This window comes from Macaca nemestrina, chromosome 10 (genome assembly GCF_043159975.1).
Source record: "Macaca nemestrina isolate mMacNem1 chromosome 10, mMacNem.hap1, whole genome shotgun sequence".
Classification (NCBI taxonomy): Eukaryota; Metazoa; Chordata; class Mammalia; order Primates; family Cercopithecidae; genus Macaca; species Macaca nemestrina.
Window position 1 is genome coordinate 114,611,431 of NC_092134.1, and position 19,964 is coordinate 114,631,394.

Below are 19,964 nucleotides of genomic sequence, written 5' to 3' on the forward strand. Positions count from 1 at the left end.
TACCTTTCTTCAGAGCTGGATGGAAAAGTTCCAAGTCAGTCATTGACAAAGGTAGCAGTTGGGTAGATAAGTACTCTCCTGTCTCCAAATGTTACCATGAACTTGGAATTAAAATTAAAGATTTTAAAAGGAATATTTTCCTCTTCTCCCTAGAGTCAAAGCTCTCACTGGGTTAGAGGAACAAAGTCACTTACTGGGATGGGTCTGAATCACTTGCTTTGCGTTTTCGTGGAAACTCTGTCATGTGTGAGCTGAAGGACCCCATAGCTGTTGGTCCTGTCCTTGGACTCACGCGGCTGGAAACCACAGGAGCAATGCGCTGGTTCTCCTCTCTCAACACTTTACCTACGGGCAGCAGAGTACAACAAGACATTTATTTTAAACATTAACTTTTACTTTGTACATACCCATATCACACATTTTAAATGACTTTTCTATCTTGATATTTAAAAAATACCAGCTAAGGCCAGGCGCGGTGGCTCATGCCTGTAATCCCAGCACTTTGTGAGGCTGAGGCGGGTGGATCACCTGAGGTCAGGAGATAAAGACCAGTCTGCCCAACACAGCGAAACGCCATCTCTATTAACGTACAAAAATGAGCCAGGCGCAATGTGGGCATCTGTAATCCCAGCTACTCAGGTGGCTGAGGCAGGAGAATCCCTTGAACCTGGGAGGTAGAGGTTGCAGTGAGCTGAGATCATGCTACTGTACTCCAGCCTGGGCAACAGAGCAAGACTCTGTCTCAAAAAAAATGTGTATATATATATATAATATATATACACACATATTATATCTGTATATACACACTATATATATACACACACATATTATATATATATATATCAGTCAAAACCAACATAATATAGAATGAAAGACTAATTGTGTACACTCAAGTATTAATTAAATAAGCATTTCTTAGTTCATGCTTTTAAGGCTTTCCTCCTATATTGTAAAAGAAATTTGAATATGGTAGAAAATGCAGAAAACACAGAAAAATAGAAAGGAAGCGGGAAAAACCATTTTTCCCCCAATGTTACATCAATTAATGTTACAATGCTTTTGAGATACTTCTTCCTAGAATTTTTTTCTATAGTTATCATTAAGGTAATTGAAATCATACAGTATACAGTAGTCCCCTCTTATCTGCAGTTTGCTTTCTGTGGTTTCAGTTATGCACAACTTTGGTCTGAAAATATTAAGTGGAAAATTCCAGAAATAAATCATTCATAAGTTATCAACTGCACATGGTTCTGAGTAGCATGATGAAATCTCACACCACAGGTCATCCCTCTATCTAGCATATCCACGCTGTATATGTCACCTGCCCGCGAGTTGCTTAGTGGCTGGCTAGGTTATTAGAGCCACTGTTGCAGTACCACAATGCTGGTGTTCAAAGAACCCTTATTTTGCTTAATAGTGGCCCCAAAGCACAAGAGTAATGATTCTGGCACATTGTTATAATTGTTCTATTTTATTATTAATTATTGTAGTTAATCTCTTACTATGCTAAATTTATAAATTAAACTTTTATCATAGGTATGTATGTGTAGGGAAAATTCATATATGTAGAGGTTGGTATTATCTGCAGTTTCAGGCATCCACTGGGGAGTCTCAGAACATATCCCCCATGGGTAAGAGGGACTGACTGTAGTCAGATTTATGCATCATTGTGACATAATAACTTTCCAGTTTTATTATAAATTCTTTATAAATGACTCTAATGGATGTATAATACATTATCACATAGCTATGTCCAGTTATTTAACCACTCTCCTATTGTTAGAACCGACATTTAATTTTATTTTATTTGCCAGTACAAATATGTATTTTGGTACATAAAGCTTTTTATCTGCTTCTGGTTATTTTGGACAGTATCCCAGAAATGGGTTAACAAGGTCAAGAGACACCAATATTTTTAACTCTGAATTGCTAAGTGTGATTTTAAAAAATCCTTGTTGTCTCAAGTGAGGTTTATTAAATGTTTTACAAAATATAAAAATCAGAATCACTGAACCAAAATAACCTATAGTCTAAATTTGAGCCTCTGTAATTAACTATATTTCTCACATTAATATGCATATAAAAAGTTTAAGGTAATTTGTACCCAATAACACAGATTGAAAATATGTAACAATATTTACAAGGAGAATGTAATAAGTCTACAATAGTGGAAGATTTTTAACACATCTTTGACAATAACTGATAGATCAAGTAGTAAAAATAATGATATAGAAGATTTATCTAGCACAATCGGCAAGCTTCATATAACACACATATATGGAGCACTATGCCTAGCAGCTTGAAACACTAGTGTTCATTGTTTTTGGCCAACTATGGAGCATTTATAAAGACTGACAATATACTGGACCAAAAATCAGTCTCAAAGATTTTGACAAATTGATACCATACATAAAATATTTTCTGACTTCAGTGTAATTGTGTTGAAAGTTAGTAACAAAAAGATAACCAGAAAATCCCTATATCTTTGTAAATCAAGAATCCCACAAATAATTTATGGGATAAGAGGAAATTCAAATGTAAAATGACAAAATATTTGCAATTAAATATTAATAAAATGTCATACACAAAAATGTGTAGAGATGCATAAGCATTAGAGTGAAATTTTAACAATGTTTAAAAAAAGAAAAATTGAAATTTAATAAGTAAATAATTTAAGAAATCAGAAAAAGATCAGTAAAATAAATCCAAAGAACTAGAAGAAAGAAAATCATAAAAATAAGACCAGAAATAATGAAATAGAATATAAACATATAAGAGTGTAGATCAAAAAAGCTAAACAAAGTTTCTTTCAAATGATTGGAAGCTCTAACAACTTTATGGCAAGATTTTTCAAAGAAAAAAATGTACAAAAAAATAAAAAATTTGGGGTCATAATTTACATGCACAAGAAATTTAAAAGATAATAAAATATCATTAAAAATCATGCTAAATATTAAAAAATTTAGATGGAGCATTTTCTATAGAATTTTAACTTACCTAAATTGAAACAAAGAGAAATAAAAACCCGAATATTCCTATATCCTTCCTTACACAAACTATTCCACTATATGAAAAAAGAGGGACTACCTTGACCCTCAACTTTTCTTTGTCAAGGAGGCTTACATAATTTTGATATGAAAACCTGACAATGACAGTACAAAAGGAAAATTACAGGCCAATCTCATTCACAAACAAAAATCCAAAAATCTTAATAAAACATTATCAAACAAAATCCAGAAATGTGTAAAAATAACCATCTATCATGACTAAGACAGTTTCATCCTAGGGATGCAGGAGTACCTTCATATTAGTAACTAATGAATATAATTTACTACAATAACAAATAAATGAAAAACTATACATCATCTCAGTAAATGTAGAAATACTAATGAAGAAATATTGAAAGTGTTCTTTTTAAGATCAGAAACAAGAACACCCTTACTTAATTCTATATTAGAAGAGCTCACAGTAGGGTAAGGCAAGAAAAAGAAAAATGAAATATAAAATTAAGAAATAAAATTGTTTTGCTCTTATTGAGAAATGATATAATTGACTACATAGATAATTCAAAATAATCAATATATAAATCATTAAAGTTAGAGGATATAGCAAGTTGGCTGTATATAAATCAATATGTAAAAATCAATTGCCTTTCTATCCAAAGTAACAAATGGTAAGAAAATGATATTTAAAAGATAGAATTTATAATAATCTCAAAAATACAGACTATCTAAAGAATAAATCTAATAAATGTATAAGGTCTTTATGGAAAAAACTAAAACTTTATTTAAAATATTTTGAAAGATCCAAATTAACGGAAAGATATGCCAGGCTTTTGAATTGGAGGCTTCAATATACTAAAGATGTAAAGTATCCTAAAATAGATGTGCAATTCCTCTCAAAATACTTAATTTTTTGGTGGAACCTCTCAAGTGGAATATACAACTATGCAAACTATATACAGAAGAACAATGGGTCCTGAATAACCAAGGAAAAGGTGGGAACACTGGCCCTATCAGATATCAAGACTTGTAAAGACACAGGAATTAAGACAGTGTAGTACTGGCATGAGGATAGATAGATGAATGGAAGAGAACAAAAAGCCCAGACATGTAATACAGATATCTGCTAAATATCAAAGGTGGTATTTCAGATCAATGTGGGAGAAAAAAATCACTTTTTAGTAAATGGTCTGGGATCAATTGGTTTTCTCTATGGAAAAGATGAAACCGGACTCCCTGTGTTACACCAAATACAAAAACAAATTCAGTTGAATTTGAACCTAAATGTAAAAAACAAAAATAGAATAGAGAAACTTTTGCTATGGTTTGAGTGTTTGTGTTCCTCCAAAATTCATGTGGAAACTTAATTCCCAGTTCAACAATATTAAAAGGTGGAGCCACTAGGAGGTGATTAGGTCATGCACACTCCACCCTCATAGATGGGATTAGTGCCACCGTAAAAGGGCTGAGAGGACAAGTTTGTCCCTTCCATTCCTTTGCCTCTTCTGCCAAGTGAGGATGCAGCAAGAAGATACCATCGTAGAAGCAGAAGGAGCAGCCCTCACCAGACAGTGAACTTGCCCGTGCCTTGATCTTGGACTTCCCAGCCTCTAGAATTGTCAGAAATAACAACTGGTTGTTTATAAATTACCCAGCCTAAGGTGTTTTGTTATAACAGCAGCAATGGACTAAGACAACTCTAAAGGAGGGAGAGTATTTTTATTTCATAGAAAGAAATTCCCAAGACATAAAATGTAAAAACAATAAAGGAAAAGATTGTTAAATGTGACAATCTTTAAGTTAATGTTGATCAAAAGACACTACAAAGAGAATGAAACCACAAGCTACAAACTAGGAAATGATGTTTGTTAGACATATAAACAACAAAGGGTTAGTATTCAGATTATATAAAGAATGGCTTTGAATCAATAAGAAAAAGACCAATGACTCAATAGAAAACTGGATAAAATACTTGAATAGGCATTCGTAAAAGAAATTCTGGTTGTCAACACATGGATGAAAGATACTCAATCTCATTGGTAACCAGGAAAATCCTAAGGAAACTGTAATGATATACTAATATATGATGGCTACAATTGAAAAATTTGATGATATCAAGTGTTGGTGAGGACGTGGAGCAATGGAAAAGCTCATGCTCTGCTGGCAGGAATGTAAGTTGCTACAGCCACTTTGGAAACCAGTTTTACATTACCTAATAAAGGTGAACACATATATAATATATGACTTGGCATTGCCCTCCTAGGCATATGGAAAAACTCTTACTGTGTATTAGCTGACAGGTGTATAAGAAATGCATTAGCAACATTGCTTGTAATTGAACAACAACCACAAAAACCTGAGAAAACTGGAAACTTTAAATTTTCATCAGTAAAATGGGTACATTGCTTAGTTACTGAATGGAATACTAACAGCAGCAAAAATGAATGAAGCCCAGCTATACTCAACATGAATGAATTAAATAACATAATGCTGGCCAGGTGCAGTGGCTCATACCTGTAATTCCAGTATGAAGACTTGGAAGGCCAAGGTAAGAGGACCACGTAAGGCCAGAAGTTTGAGACCAGTCTGGGCAACATAGCGAGATGCTGTCTCTACAAAAAAATTTTAAAACTAGCCAAGCACGGTGGTGCGTACATATAGTCCTAGCTACTCAGGAGGCTGAGGTGGGAGGATTGCCTGAGTCCAGGAGTTGAGGGTTACAGTGAGCGTGCTGCACTCCAGCCTGGGTGACAGAGTGAGACCCTGTCTTCTAAAACAAACAACAACGACAACAACAACAATGAAAAACCATAATGCTGAGGGCAAAAAAGTCACTGTCAAAAACACATTGCATGTTTTTAAAAATTTATATAAAGTTCAAAAACAACTAAAAAAAAAAAGTAAAACTAATCAATTTTAGGAATACCTGGGTTTTTTCAGAGCTTTTTTGTTTGTTTGTTTGTTCGTTTGTGTATACAGATATCTCCCTATACAGAAAGCAAGGGGCTAGTTAAGACAAAAGTCAGAACAGTGGTTCTCTTCGGGAAAAGAAAGGGGGTGTGACCATGAAGGACACACAGGGACTTCTAAGGAATTCATGTTCTACCTCTTTCACAGATCAATGTCTTATCTTTCTTCTTTAAACAACACACATTATTTTTACCATCTTCACAGGAATAATAGATCTCATGATAAAGAAGTGGGGAGAATAATTTTACCAGTGACCATGGTGCACTTGGGAATTAAGTTTCCAGTCTGCAACATCCCAAGACTTACTTCTAGGCCTGGATTCTCTAAATGGGACCAGTTCAGGATCACCACATACCACATGAGATCAAATACGGCTTCAGCTTCTAGACTTCATTCTACTGGATTTTGAATGACAGATTACCATCTGTCTCTACAGAAAAGTGCAGGGAATTTATTTCATCAAATGACAAATCAAAAGGAAAAATTCACTCCCATTAAACCACAGCATACCCTGGAATATATAATACCAGACCCCCAACCACTCCCCCTACTTCCAACACACACTCTGCAAGCACATTCTTTCCCTCACATAAGTTCAGAGACAGAAATAAAATGAAGATTTTTTTTTTTTGCCTCCCATTCTGGGAAGCATGATCTTCACATGTTTCTATCCTACTTCCTTATTAACCTTTAAACAAAAAATGTGAATTATCTCCAGGCAGGCAGAATAGTCTTCTCTTGACAAAATAAAAATCTGAAGCTTTAAAGGTCTTTATGTTCTTTAATGGGTGGGGCATACTGCCTTATAATTAGCTATGTTCCATTGACTCTGACTATGTCAGTAGAAGTATATTAAAAACAGAGGGCTTTCTGTAAGCAAAAGGAAAATATGGGTTAGTGAGACTAGTTAGTTTTAGCTAAAAGGATCTGTTCTTTGGAAATAATCTCCATGATGCAGATTCTTATTTTTGTTAGTAGGTGACTCATAATTTAAGGAGTAAAAATTTCATTTTTAACTTTCCAGTTTGCTTGACTTTCTGCCTCCACATATACATCTGCAGAAGATGAGACCATGTGTTAGGAATTGAAGTTCAGCCCTGCTTTTATATAACTCATTGTGGAGGTATATGATTTAATGTTTTCATATTGTCTTTCCTCACCAAATTGAGTGACTTCTCAGTGGTGAATGTAACATGTGTTCTTTAACACTCAACAAAATAACACAGAATTTAGGTTAAGTGAAGATATTGTGATTGCCTTTTTACAAAGAAAGTTTGTGATTTTACTTAAAATGAGATTAGCATTAAATCTCACTCCGCTCTACATCTCTCCCTGGTGATGATAATCCATCTTGCAATATTTCAAAGGTCTACTATTTAGTATCAATTCCTTAAGGAGGAAAATAAACTATGGGAAATGAGCAGCTGTTTGGAAGTCATAACCGAGGGAAGCCAAGTAGCCACTTGGTTTAGGCTCATAGTTACAAAGGGGTTGAAATTTGGAATCTGGCATTGTGGTTGAAAGAGAATACACATTGCATATACGCACCTATGCACACACACATTCACAGAAGCCCTGGCAGTTTGGGGAAATTTTTCAATTTTCATAAAACTTTAAAACTTTTGTTCCATTACCTACTTTCATGGCCAATAGTGTGCTATATCTTAAAGTTTGTGTACATTTTCATTATCTTGTAAATAACTTTTGGTTAAAAATAATTTATTCTGTGTAAATGTTTAAATTACTTCCTTGAAAAATGAAAGTGGCCTTTTTAACTTCTGAGAGTCCAAACCCAAAAAATCTTTGTGGTCCCATCTACCCACTACTTTGTTAGTACTGGGTTTTTTTTTTTTTTTTTTTTTGGGACAAATCACTTAACATAACCAACCCTGTTTCTTTAAGATGGAGGAAATTTCCCACAAACCACATTTGTTTGTTTCAGAATCAAATAAAAAAATGTACATGAAATCTGTTTGAAAACCAGAAGCTTACTGATGCTAATTAAGTAAGCAGCCCAGCAAAAACGTGTGGACATTGTTGGTGAGCCAATGTAGATGCCTAAGGTGTCAGTTAGGTAAACAACATTGAGTTAATGTTGTTGCTTTATTTTTAATTATAAAGCTGTTAACCTTTTTATCTTGAAATAATTTCAGGTTGGCAAAGGTAGTGTAAAGAATTCCCATATGCCCTTCAATAATATTCCCCAAATGATAATGTCAGTCTTAACCCCAGCATAATCATCAAGATCAGGAAATTAACACTGACATACAATTATTATCTAATTTACAGACCTTATACAAATTTTGTCAATTGTCCTAATGTCCTTTGCTGGTCCAGGATCACACAATGCATTTAGCACCTGCCACCTGTCCTTTGTTTCCTTTCCTCTGTAATGGTTCCTCAGGCTTCTTTTGTCTTTCTTGAGACTTTTGAAGGGTACTGGGAAGTTATTTTCTAGAATGTCCTCCAGCTTAAGTTTGTCTGATATTCCCTCATGACTAAATTTAGATTGTGCACATTTGTCAAGAATACCAGAAAAATGATGCTGTGCCCTTCTCAGTGCTAAATTCTTTCTCTTTTACATTTTACTGCTGCTAGTACTTTTTTTAAAATAGGGTCTCACTCTGTCACCCAGGCTGGAGTGCAGCAGCACAATCTCAGCTCACTGCAACCTCTGCCTCCTGGGCTCAATTCATCCTCACATCGGATACAGTATATACTGCTCGAGTGATGGGTGCACCAAGATTTCAGCAATCACCACTAAAGAACTTATTATTCGTGTAACCAAACACCACCTGTTCCCCCAAACCCTATGGAAATAAAAAATAAATTCTTATGTAATGTTTAGTTTTAAAAAGGAGGACTAAAGACTATGGAAAAACAACAAAAATAATGCCATCTGCAAGGGAGAGAAAACACACACACAATGAAATGTTTCTAGGAGTTTCATCTCAGTAGCCAAAGGATTTTTCTCTTTTCTGCTTTCTTATATTGTTCCAAACTTTTCTAAGTATCACGTCTTACTTTTGTAAGACATACACGCAACTCAGAGAAAAGAAGGCATATGGACTATCGGGGGATAGCAAGATCAGTATGGCTGGCCACAATGTAAAACTGATGTGAGATCAAGCTTGAAAGGTAGATTGCACTAGTTCATGGAGGGCCTCGGATGTAACACCGAGGGGTCTGAGCTTTATCTCCAGGTAGCAGGAAGCTAATGTAGTTACCTAGGACTGCCTCAGCCCTATTCACTACTGAGGCCAATCCTCACCAAGGCAGGGGGAACATTTACGATGTTCTCCCTCCTAGCAAATCAGTTCTGGAATTAGTCTTCCTAGCAAAAGCTACAACTTTCATCATAATGCATTCCATCTTTGCCTAAACAGAATGGCCTCTCATCTGTTTATTTCTGTAATAAAGACTATACTCCAAGCTGTATAACTGAAAACCTCTCCATCTTGGTTGGAGAAATATGGCTCTGCTGCTAAGCCTGGACAGAGAAGGCCAAAAATCATTTTAGGCAGGGGTCAGGAGCCCAAAATATCACATCACAGATAGGATATTAAAACAGCACAGAAGGATTTGATTCTTCTGGCCTCGGCCTCAGAAGTAGCAAGATGTCTAAAAGGGAAGTACTGAGGATGGTTCTTAACATTAAATCATCTTAGGGGAGCGAAGGCTCACATATGGTGAGAAAGGAACCCAGGTGGAAGTCCCTGGGACACAGCATAACTGTCTCAGACTCCAAAAACTAAAATGTATTAAGGCTCATTTTCTGTGAATTTTTATTTTAAGACTGTTTCCGTGAATTCCAAATAATAAAGGGGAAACCACACAATCCTAGATTCCAAGGACACACAGCTCGGCTGGCATGTGATTTTGTCCATGATCACATAACAGCTGGAGAACTGAAGCAGAGAAAATAAATGCTTTGGGTTGCCCAAGGCCAGCAACTTCCCAGGGAAGTATGTAGAAGTTCAAAAAGATAAACAGGTAAGTGGTGTCTATCACATCACAGTCAAATGGTGCATCACAGATCACAGGCTGGGCAGGAAAGCAAGAGACACACAGAAGGAGCCAAAAAAGGAAATGGGAAGTGGATGGAGTGCTTGGAAATAACATTAGGATGACAAAGAAATTTGGTGTCAGTGGGAGAGCCATAAAAATATGAAACCGTGGTTTGCAGTGAGAAATTCAGACTTGGGGATTCAGAGGTGAAGAATTTCCAGCTGATTAAAGGTCTTTGGAGCACTGTTTGCGGTGAAGTGAGGACAGAGTGTGTTAAAAAAGAGAAGATCCATGTTGCCTAGTGTAACATGAGGGGATGGGGAGGAGAGGAAATGTCTCTAAGAATATGATGCCGCAGCACCCTGAAGGTCAGCAGAAGACTAAGCAGAAGCAGGTGTAAGAGGAGAGTGCAATAAACAGAAAACCAAAATGAAGACAATAAATGACAGCGAGAAATAACGTCTGGAAATGGCAATAAGGCTCAAATAAAAGAGGTCAACCTCACTTCCTACTGCTGAAATACACAAGACAGTGATTTGTTTCCACAATGTCTCTAGTTAATTCCTTAAAATTTGAGCTGACCATATTACTACTAATCTAGTAATTACTGAATTATAAAATCGATCATTTGTTGAGCTGGCAAAGGTGCCTTACAGAAGGGGAAGGGGTGAGAAGACATCCTTATAATTTCATACATTTCTAGTAGGAAGGAAAACTGGTACAGGTTGAATATCCCTTAACTGAAATGTTTAGAAGTGTGTCCGAATTTGGATTTTGTTTGGATTTTGGAATATCTGCAGATACCCAGTAAGATACCAAGTGTAAATACGGAAGTCACTTATGTTTCATGTACACTTTATACACAAAACATGAAGGTAATTTCATACAATATTTTAAGTAATTTTTGCACAAAACAAGGTTTTGACTTTTTTTTCTTTCTTTTTTTTAAATCTCATTTAGGTTTAAGGGATATATGTGCAGGTTTGTTATATGTGTAAACTGCATGTTGCTGGGGTTTGGTATACAAATTATTTCATTACCCAGGTAGGGAGCACAGTGCCCAATAGGTAATTTTTTAACCCTCACCCTTCCTCCCACCTTCTACCTTCAGAAAGTAGGCCCCGACGTCTATTGTTCCCCTTGTTGTGTCTGTGTGTACTCAGTGTTTAGCTCCCACTAACAAGTGAGAACATACAGTTTTTAGTTTTCTGTTCCTCTGTTAATTTGCCCAGGATAATAACCTCCAGCTCCACCCATGTTGCTGCAAAGGGCACGACTGCATTTTTTTTACGGCTGTGTAGCATTCCCTGGTGTGTATGTACCACATTTTCTTTGTCCAGTCCACCACTGATGAGCATCTAGGTTGATTCCCTGTATTTGCTATTGTGAACAGTATTACAATGAACATTTGAATGCATGTGTCTTTTTGGTAGAACAATTTATATGACTTTGGGTGTATACCTAGAATTGGGATTGCTGGGTCAGATGGTAGTTCTGTTTTAAGTTCTTTGAGAAACCTCCAAACCGCTTTCCACAGTGGCTGAACTAATTTACATTCCCATAGGCAGTGTGTAAGTGTTCGCTTTTCTCCACAACCTTGCCAACATCTGTTACTTTCTGACTTTTTAATAATAGCCATTCTGACTTTCATAAGATGGTATCTCATTGTGGTTTTGATTTGCATTTCTGTAATGATTCATGATGGCGAGCATTTTTTCATGTTTGTTGGCTGCATGTATGTCTTCTTTTGAGAAGTGTCTGTTTATGTCCTTTGCCTATTTTTAAAATATGGTTGTTTTATGCTGGTTAAGTTCTTTATAGATTCTGGATATTTGACCTTCTTTGGATGCAACATTTTCAAATATTTTCTCCCATTCTGTAGGCTGTTTATTCTTTTAATACTTCCTTTTGCTGTGTAGAAACTCTTTAGTTTAATTAGGTCCCACTTATGTATTTTTGTTTTTGTTGCAATTGCGTTTGGAAACTACATTATGAAATCTTTGCCAAGGCCTACATCCAGAATGGTATTTTCTAGGTTTTCTTCTAGGCTTTTTTTTTTTTTATATAGTTTTAGGTTTTACATTTAAGTCTTTAATGCACCGTGAGTTGATTTTTGTATCTGGTGAAAGGAAGTGGTCCACTTTCAATGTTCTGCATATAGCCAGCCAGTTATCCTAGCACAGTTTATTGAATATGGACTCCTTTCCCCACTGTTTGTAATTGTCAGCTTTGTCGAAGATCAGATGGTTATAGGTGTACAGCTTTACTTCTGGGTTCTCTAACCTGTTCCATTGGTCTATGTCTGCTTTTGTACCAGTCTCATGCTGTTTTGGTTACTGTTGCCTTGTATAGTTTGAAGTCGGGTAGTGTGATGTTTCTGGCTTTGTTCTTTTTGCTTAGGATTGCTCTGACTGTTCGGGTTTTTTGGTTCCATATTAATTTTGGGATAGTTTTTTTCTAATTCTGTGAAAAATAACATTGGTAGCTTGATAGAAATAGCACTGAATCTGTAAACCACCTTGGGCAGTATGGCCATTTTAACAGTATCGATTCTTCCTATCCATGAGCATGGAATGTTTTTCCATTTGTTTGTGTCATCTCTGATTTCTTTGAGCAGTGTTTTGTAATTCTCTTTGTATAGATGTTTCACCTCCCTGGTTAGTTGTATTCCTAGGTATTAATGGCTATTGTGAATGAGATTGCACTCTTGATTTGGTGCTCAGCTTAGCAGTATGACAATGCTACTGACTTTTTTACAATTATTTTGTATCCTGAAACTTTACTGAAGTTATTTATCAGCTTAGGAGCCTTTTAGCAGAATCTTTAGGGTTTTCCATATAGACAATCATATTGTCACCGAGAGAGATAATTTGACTTATTTTCCTATTTACTATTTGGATGCCTTTTATTTCTTTCTCTTGCCTGACTGCTGTGGCTACAACTCCCAGGACTATGTTGAACAGGAGTGGTGAGAGTGGGTATCCTTGCCTTGTTCCAGTTCTCAGGGTGAATGCTTCCAGGTTTTGCCTATTCAGTATGATGTTGGCTGCGGGTCTGTCATAGATGGCTCTTATTATTTTGAGGTATGTTCCTTCGACGCCTAGTTTATTGACGTTGACTTCATTTTAACCACAACCTGTCACATGAGGTCAGGTGTGGAATTTTCCACTTGTGGTGTCATGCCAGTACTCAAAAAGTTGAGGATTTTCTGGCACTTCAGATTTTGGATTTTCAGATTAGGGATGCTCATCGTATATAATGTTTCCAGAAGGCAATTTGAAAAATTACATCAAGGGGCACAAACACATGCTGTTCTTCGATTTAGCAATTCGATTTCTTTGAACTTATCCTAAAATTACTAAAGACATACATAAAGACTTTTGTACAAAGAAATTAATAAAAATACTTCAGCAGCATAAACCTGACAACAAATCTAACAGCTTTAACAAGGGAACGGCTAAAAAATTAGGGTGCAATTATCTGATGGAGTCCTCTGCTGTCTTTAAATACAATGTTTTCAAATTACTTATGAAATAGCAAATGCTCTAAAAATATTAAATTTTGTACGGTATCTTGTTCACTTTAGTTTTACAATATAATGTATTAGTAGAAATTTGAGATAAAGTAGGGTCAATCAATCAGGAGACATTTATTGCCACTGAAAAGACAGACTGTTACTCGCCGTTCCCACATGGAATGGGCATGCCACAACACTGAAGGTGCCACAGGGGAAGCACTGGGTCAGTCAGAGGAAAAGAGAGAACTGAGGGCAAGAGTCTTGATTCTGGTTTCTGAAGGAACAGGTGAGGCAGGCTAAGCAAGCTTGGAATTGGCTACTTTGAATAATTTCAGCAGACTCTGGGGAACAGGGGCTGTCCCTACGTAGGGATCTGGTATCGGGCCCCAGGGTGATTAGGTTAGGTGGATAGTAGCCGAGACTGTATGAGCTCAATAAAAGAGATGGTTGGGTAGTGGGCTCTGGACTGGTTTATATTTGAAAAGCACATTCAAGGGCAAATTGTTTACTACCTCTAGGTATTGGCTAATCCCAGGAGGGACAGTCCCTCCAAAGTCAGCAAATCCCAGATATCAAAGCATCAGAATACAGAAAATAAAAGACATGGTTAAGCCATTTCTATTTTTCTTAATTTACCTTTTCCTTTTCTACAACTAACACATATTACTTTTTTAATTCAGAAAAATAAGGCCAGGTGCCAGGGGCTCATGCCTGTAATCCAAGCACTTTGGGAGGCCAGGGCAGGAGGATTGCTTGAGCCCAGGAGTTTGAGACCATTCTGGGCAACATAGTGAGACTCCATCTCTACAAAAAACAAATAGTTAGCTGGGTGTGGTGGCACACACCTGTAGTCCCAGCTACTTGGCAGGCTGAGGCAGGAGGATCCCTTGAGCATAGGAGGATGAGGCTGAAGTGAGCCAGGTTCATGCCACTGCACTCCAGCCTGAGTGACAGAGCAAGACCCTGTCTCAAAAAAAAAAAAAAAAAAAAAGGAGGCTGGGTGTGGTGGCTCATGCATATATATTTTAGAGCATGTTTAAGGTAAGATGTGGATTTGCTTGTATTGCTCATACTGGACTGTGTACTAAAGATGGCCTTAAAATCAGCAGGTGCCCTGGATCTCTTGCACAGTACATACTAAGGTTGGTTCTTCCTAGCTGATCCTAAGGGCATGGCACTCAGGATAAAACACAAACCAACTGCATGGGTGTGAACATCAGAAAAATGATGTTTATGTTTTAACCTTAGAATATATTCAAACCAGTTTTCCAGTTTGCAGTACAACCTGATTGAAAGGATATAATTTAAAAAAAAAAAAAAGCTAGCCTATTCTCCTAAATGGATGGCCACCTGGTGAGTGGTACTTGTCCGCTGTGGTCCTATAATGTCCTGCAGATCAATTAGTAAATATTCCTCAAGCACCTACTGTGAACAAGATGCTGAGCCGAGGGCTGGAGATATGACGGTGACAAAAGAGACTGATCCTTCATGGAACTCAAAAATCTAACACATCCTCCTGTGTATCCTGGAGTTCTACCAGGTATTAATCAAAGGCTCTGAATGCCTCTGGTGGTATGGGCAAATGCAGGAGAAGGCCAAAATTATTGAGAAATAGTATCATTTATGCATATTAGTGAAGAAAATGCAGCGCATAATCTTGAAGTTTTGATGTACATAAAATAGCCGTATCACTTCCCTGTGTGACATTCAGTGCCAAAGATGTTGGGTTTATCTCGTACTTGACTACTGTACTAAGCTACTCTTAGTCCACTTAGTGTTGCTGTAACAGAATACCTGAGACTAGGTAATTTATCAAGAAAAAGGGTTTATTTGGCTCCTGATTCTAATAGTGGGAAAGTTCAAGATGGGACATCTGCTTCTGGTGAGGGCCTCAGGCTGCATCCACTCAAGGTGGAAGGTAAAGGGGAGCCAGAGTGTGCAGAGATCACATGGGGAGAGAGAAAGCAAGAGGGCAGGGTGCACCAGGCTCTTTTTAACAACCAGCTTTAACAAATAATTAAACAGAGTGAGAACTCATTTACTCTCAAGGAAGGACGTTAACGTATTCATGAAGGATCCATCCCATGACCCAAATACCTCCCATTAGGCCCCACCTCCTACACCGGAGATCAAACTTCGACATGAGGTTTGGAGGGGACAAACATCCAAACCATCGCAACTATTCACCTATAGTCTTGAATTTTAAGAGTCTGAAAGTATATTTTCAAAAACTGTGACATCAACTGGGAGCCACAGTCTGACAGTAGACTACGGGAACAGAACGCCTTCTCCAGCATTGGTGGACCATAGCCACATAGGAAAGGTGAGAATCATGGCAAAGGGTGGGAGTAACACTTTGAAAACCTTTGGCTCACACCTGTAATCCAAGGACTTTGGGAGGCCAAGGTGGGTGGATCACCTGAGGTCAGGAGTTCCAGACCAGCCTAGCCAACATGGTGAAACCCCATCTCTACTAAAAACACAAAAATTAGCCGGGGTGATGACGTGTGCACCTGTAATTCCAGCTACTCAGGAGGCTGACACAGGAGAATTGCTTGAATCTGGGAGGCAGAGGTTGCAGTGAGCTGAGATCGTGCCATTGTACTCCAGCCTGGGAGACCGAGTGAGACTCCGCCTCAAAAAAAGGTTTAATCATCACATTCAGGAGATAAGATGAAGTGGCAATAAGCAGGCAGGTAAATCAAAGTTCATAAGACGGAAAGATCAGAAACATGGCAGGAAGATTAGTATGAGTTGGATTTGCACAAGCAGTTCAGAATAAGGACCAAAACAGTTACCAAGTCCAATAGACTAAAATGGTTTCCAAGTTCATTCATTTGTTCACACATTGTCTCTTATCTGAAGGAATACAAAAGTGGAAGGTATTTTTCGCTAATTTTTTAATCTATTATTTGATTCAACTATAATTAAGTACTCCCTTTTAAATATTTGGTTCAATATGGAAAAATAAACTAGTCTTGCTCTTAAAGATAAAAATTACTAAAAAACATTTTGGAGAAAATCCTAGAAACATATCTGGTTTTCTCACTTTGCAATACAAGATTAATAGAAGGGAAAAAAAGAAGGAAACAAATTATCAGCCAGGTGTGGTGGCTCATGCCTGTAATCCCAGCACTTTTGGAAAGCCCACATGGGCAGATAGCTTGAGCCCAGGAGTTGGAGACCCACCTGGGCAACATGATAAAATCCCGTTTCTACAAAAAAAAAAAAAAAAAAAAGTACAAAAATTAGCTGGGCAGGGTGGCATGCATCTGTGATAACAGCTACTCCAGAGGCAGAGGATGATGCAGGAGAATCACTTGAGCCCAAGGCATGGAGGCTGCAGTGAACCGTGATCATACCACTGCACTCCAGCCTGGGCAACAGAGTGAACCCTGTCTCAATAAAATAAACAATTAAAAAAAGTATCTTGCCCAATTTACTCATCTTAAAGCTGAGAAAACTTAGGTTCAGAGTGGTGAAATAATACGCTCAGCTGTGCTTTACATCTCAGTTTAAATAAAAGAAAAAAAAACACAACAGAACTTAAAACAGTTCTCATGCATGTCCCATCCTCAATTACTGCAGAAACTGAAAAGGAACGAAAGACACTTAGAATGAATTTTGATGCCACTGCCCTCCCCAGCACTACCTTTTAGCAAGTGAGCAGGCAGCATTTTTGGGAGGGGAAGCAGTTGAAGTGTGCACCAGTTGAGGAAATCTATAAACACAGTGTACCTGGATTTCAACAAGACATTTTTCAAAGCTGGAGAGTAGTGTGCTACACTTTAAGCCTTTCATGATAGCCTTGAGAAAAAAATGGGGATGGATTAAAAGAGTTTGAGGCAGAAATACTAGTTAGGAAGCCATCCACTGCCATGAACAGCAATGACCAAGAGAGTGATGAAAATGAGGACCACGTCACTACTGTAGGCAGGACCACAGCTGCAGCTGCTGATATCCCCACCACTGCCACAAATAATATCATCTTTTACTGAATCCTGACATGCCAGGCACCATATGCTTTACATATTTTATACAATCCTCACAGGCCTATGGCGTTTACTATCCCCCTTTAGCATGTGAGAAAAACCAAGGCTCAGAGAAATAAGGCAACTTCGCTATGTCATCTTGACTACACTACAGTCCTCAGTTATTCTGTCAAACACTTGTCTAGGCGTTGCTGTGAACGTATTTTGTAGATGTGATCAAAGCCCATGATCAGTTTATCTCAAGTGAGGGAGACTATCCTAGATAATCTGTGTAGGCCTCATTTAATCAGTTGAACGGTCTTAAAAGCAGAGCGGAGTCTTCCTTAAGGAAAAAGAAACTCCACCTGTGAACAGCAGTGTCCGCCTGTGCTGGAGTTCAGCCTGCCTTACTGACAACCTGCTCCGTGGGTTTCAGTCTTGCCTAGCCAGCCCCACAGTTGCATAAACCAATCCCTTGCAATTAATCTCTTAATATATATATCCTATTGGTTCTGCTCCTTTGGTTGAACCCTGACTAATAAACACGGCAAACGTCACACAATTATTAGGTGAAAGACCTCAGATGCTCTCAAAGTCAAAGTAGGCCAGTGTTCCACACTCCCTCCCGGAAGATCAGTTTTAGACATCAGCACTCCACAGAAATGGAACCATATCCAAACGCCTTGCAGACACTAAAGGAATGCAACCTAGGGCAAGGTTACAAGCTCTGAAGGCCACTCTGCCTGGGTTCAAGCCCTAGTTCTGCCACCTTAATGTTAGGCAATGTACTTAAATTCTCTATGCCTCTGTTTCCTCCTCGGAAACACGGATTAACAATAGTACTTACCTCATAAGTTGCTGGCGATCTAATGAATTACGCCATGCAAAACATTTAGAACACCTAGCACATAGTAAATACTCAATAAAGATTAAGAATTTTAACTATTTAACAGAACCAAAGAGAGAATTATAGAAGATGAGCTTTTGAAACAGGGCAAAGAGGGAGGAGAAACACTCATGATGACTATAAGGAAACTGGAGTCAAGGGAAAGTACTCATTTGTGATGCAGAACGTAATCAGAGTGATATAAGCACTGAAGAATGCTTCCCTGACTATGACCATTCCAGAAAAGGCCAGCATTTCATAGGCATTATACCTAATCCAGGGATGGGCAAAAGCAAGAAACCACAGTTCATCAGAATTTCAGTTCCATATCAACACAGAAAAGTCCCCTAACTTGTTCTAGGCCTGACTGATACAAAAGAAGAATGCAGGGTTTAACATTTTCAACATCAGCAGGTTTTTCCAAAGGCACAAAAACTTATTTAGATTTGGATGGTCTACACTGAGATCATTGTTACATGCTGGAAAATACAGCTCAACAAAATATAATTCCTGCAGGTTATGAGCAAATAGGAGACACAATGTAGGCCATTATCATGATTCACACTAGTCGGGCGGATATGCCAAATTCTACACAAAGCCTATAAAAGATACATGATTCCTGACAACTCAAGTAGCAACAAGATGAGACACCTTCCGTTTAACTTTGGGGAAAAAATACATCAGTGTTCATAAATATGTTTGTGTATCTTTTCACTGAATGGCGATTATTCTAGAAAAAAGGAAAGAGCCTTTTTTAAAAAGAAGCGGGACACTGCAACAAGCAAATGTTAAAGTTTTACAAATACAATACAGATGTTAAGTGCAATGGTTAAACACAATATAGATTTTAAAAGCAATAAAACCCACAGTGACACTTATGGCTTTAATACGATCTAGGCATAACATGCCTTACGAACAATGATGATCATAACCTAAAGTTGCTTCCATGTGCTTCCTAGAGAAATAGCTAAAGAAAATTATTTCTAAACCTTTTGCTAAATAATTTGCCCCGGATGCCTTCTAAACTTTGAGGTATGAATTGAACATCCCTCTAAGGTCAGGCTGTTTTTCTTATGACTACATACCCCAGAGGTAGCTATGATTATTGTTGAAAGGAAATGATAAGCCAAAAGTGCTAGCATTTCAAGTTGAAAACTAAAGAAAAGGAAAACTGTCCTAAAGAAGCCACTAGCACCATGATACATGGAAAACTGGATTTAGTCTCTCTTTTCTAGGTCAGAGTGGTTGCCTGGGTGACGTGTTATAGAAGAGATGGCCTACCTACAATACAATATTGTTTGTTTCCATGGTAGTGTAAGCACAGCCTATCTTTGGGTGCCATGTAAACTCACAGAGGAAATTTAATTCTCCAACCAGGGAGCTGGTACGTGTTCAAGGAAAGAAGATAGAGCTGGATACGGTGCTCATTGTTTCATCAAAACTTTTCTCTAGATCTTTAATAAAACAACTGTTAATCTTGATAATCTTCTATTCCTTTTAACATCTATTGATAACACACTCTGTCAAGTAATCAATTTCAATCCCATCTACTGTATGGATGGCATAGATTCAATCTACAGATCAGATGTATACTGATCTATTCCTCTTAA

General features: G+C 37.6%; 1 protein-coding gene across 7 annotated transcripts in view; it reads right to left on the bottom strand.

Annotated features, from left to right (window-relative positions):
• Positions 1-19,964, bottom strand: part of BMAL2 (basic helix-loop-helix ARNT like 2) — a 70,546-nt gene that overhangs the window by 40,751 nt on the left and 9,831 nt on the right. For all 7 annotated transcript variants that reach the window (XM_071071992.1, XM_071071998.1, XM_071071993.1 and 4 more), the window contains one exon: positions 195-345. In XM_071071992.1, coding sequence (XP_070928093.1) covers positions 195-345 — 151 coding nt within the window. Of the gene's footprint in view, positions 1-194; positions 346-19,964 lie in introns of those variants that run through there.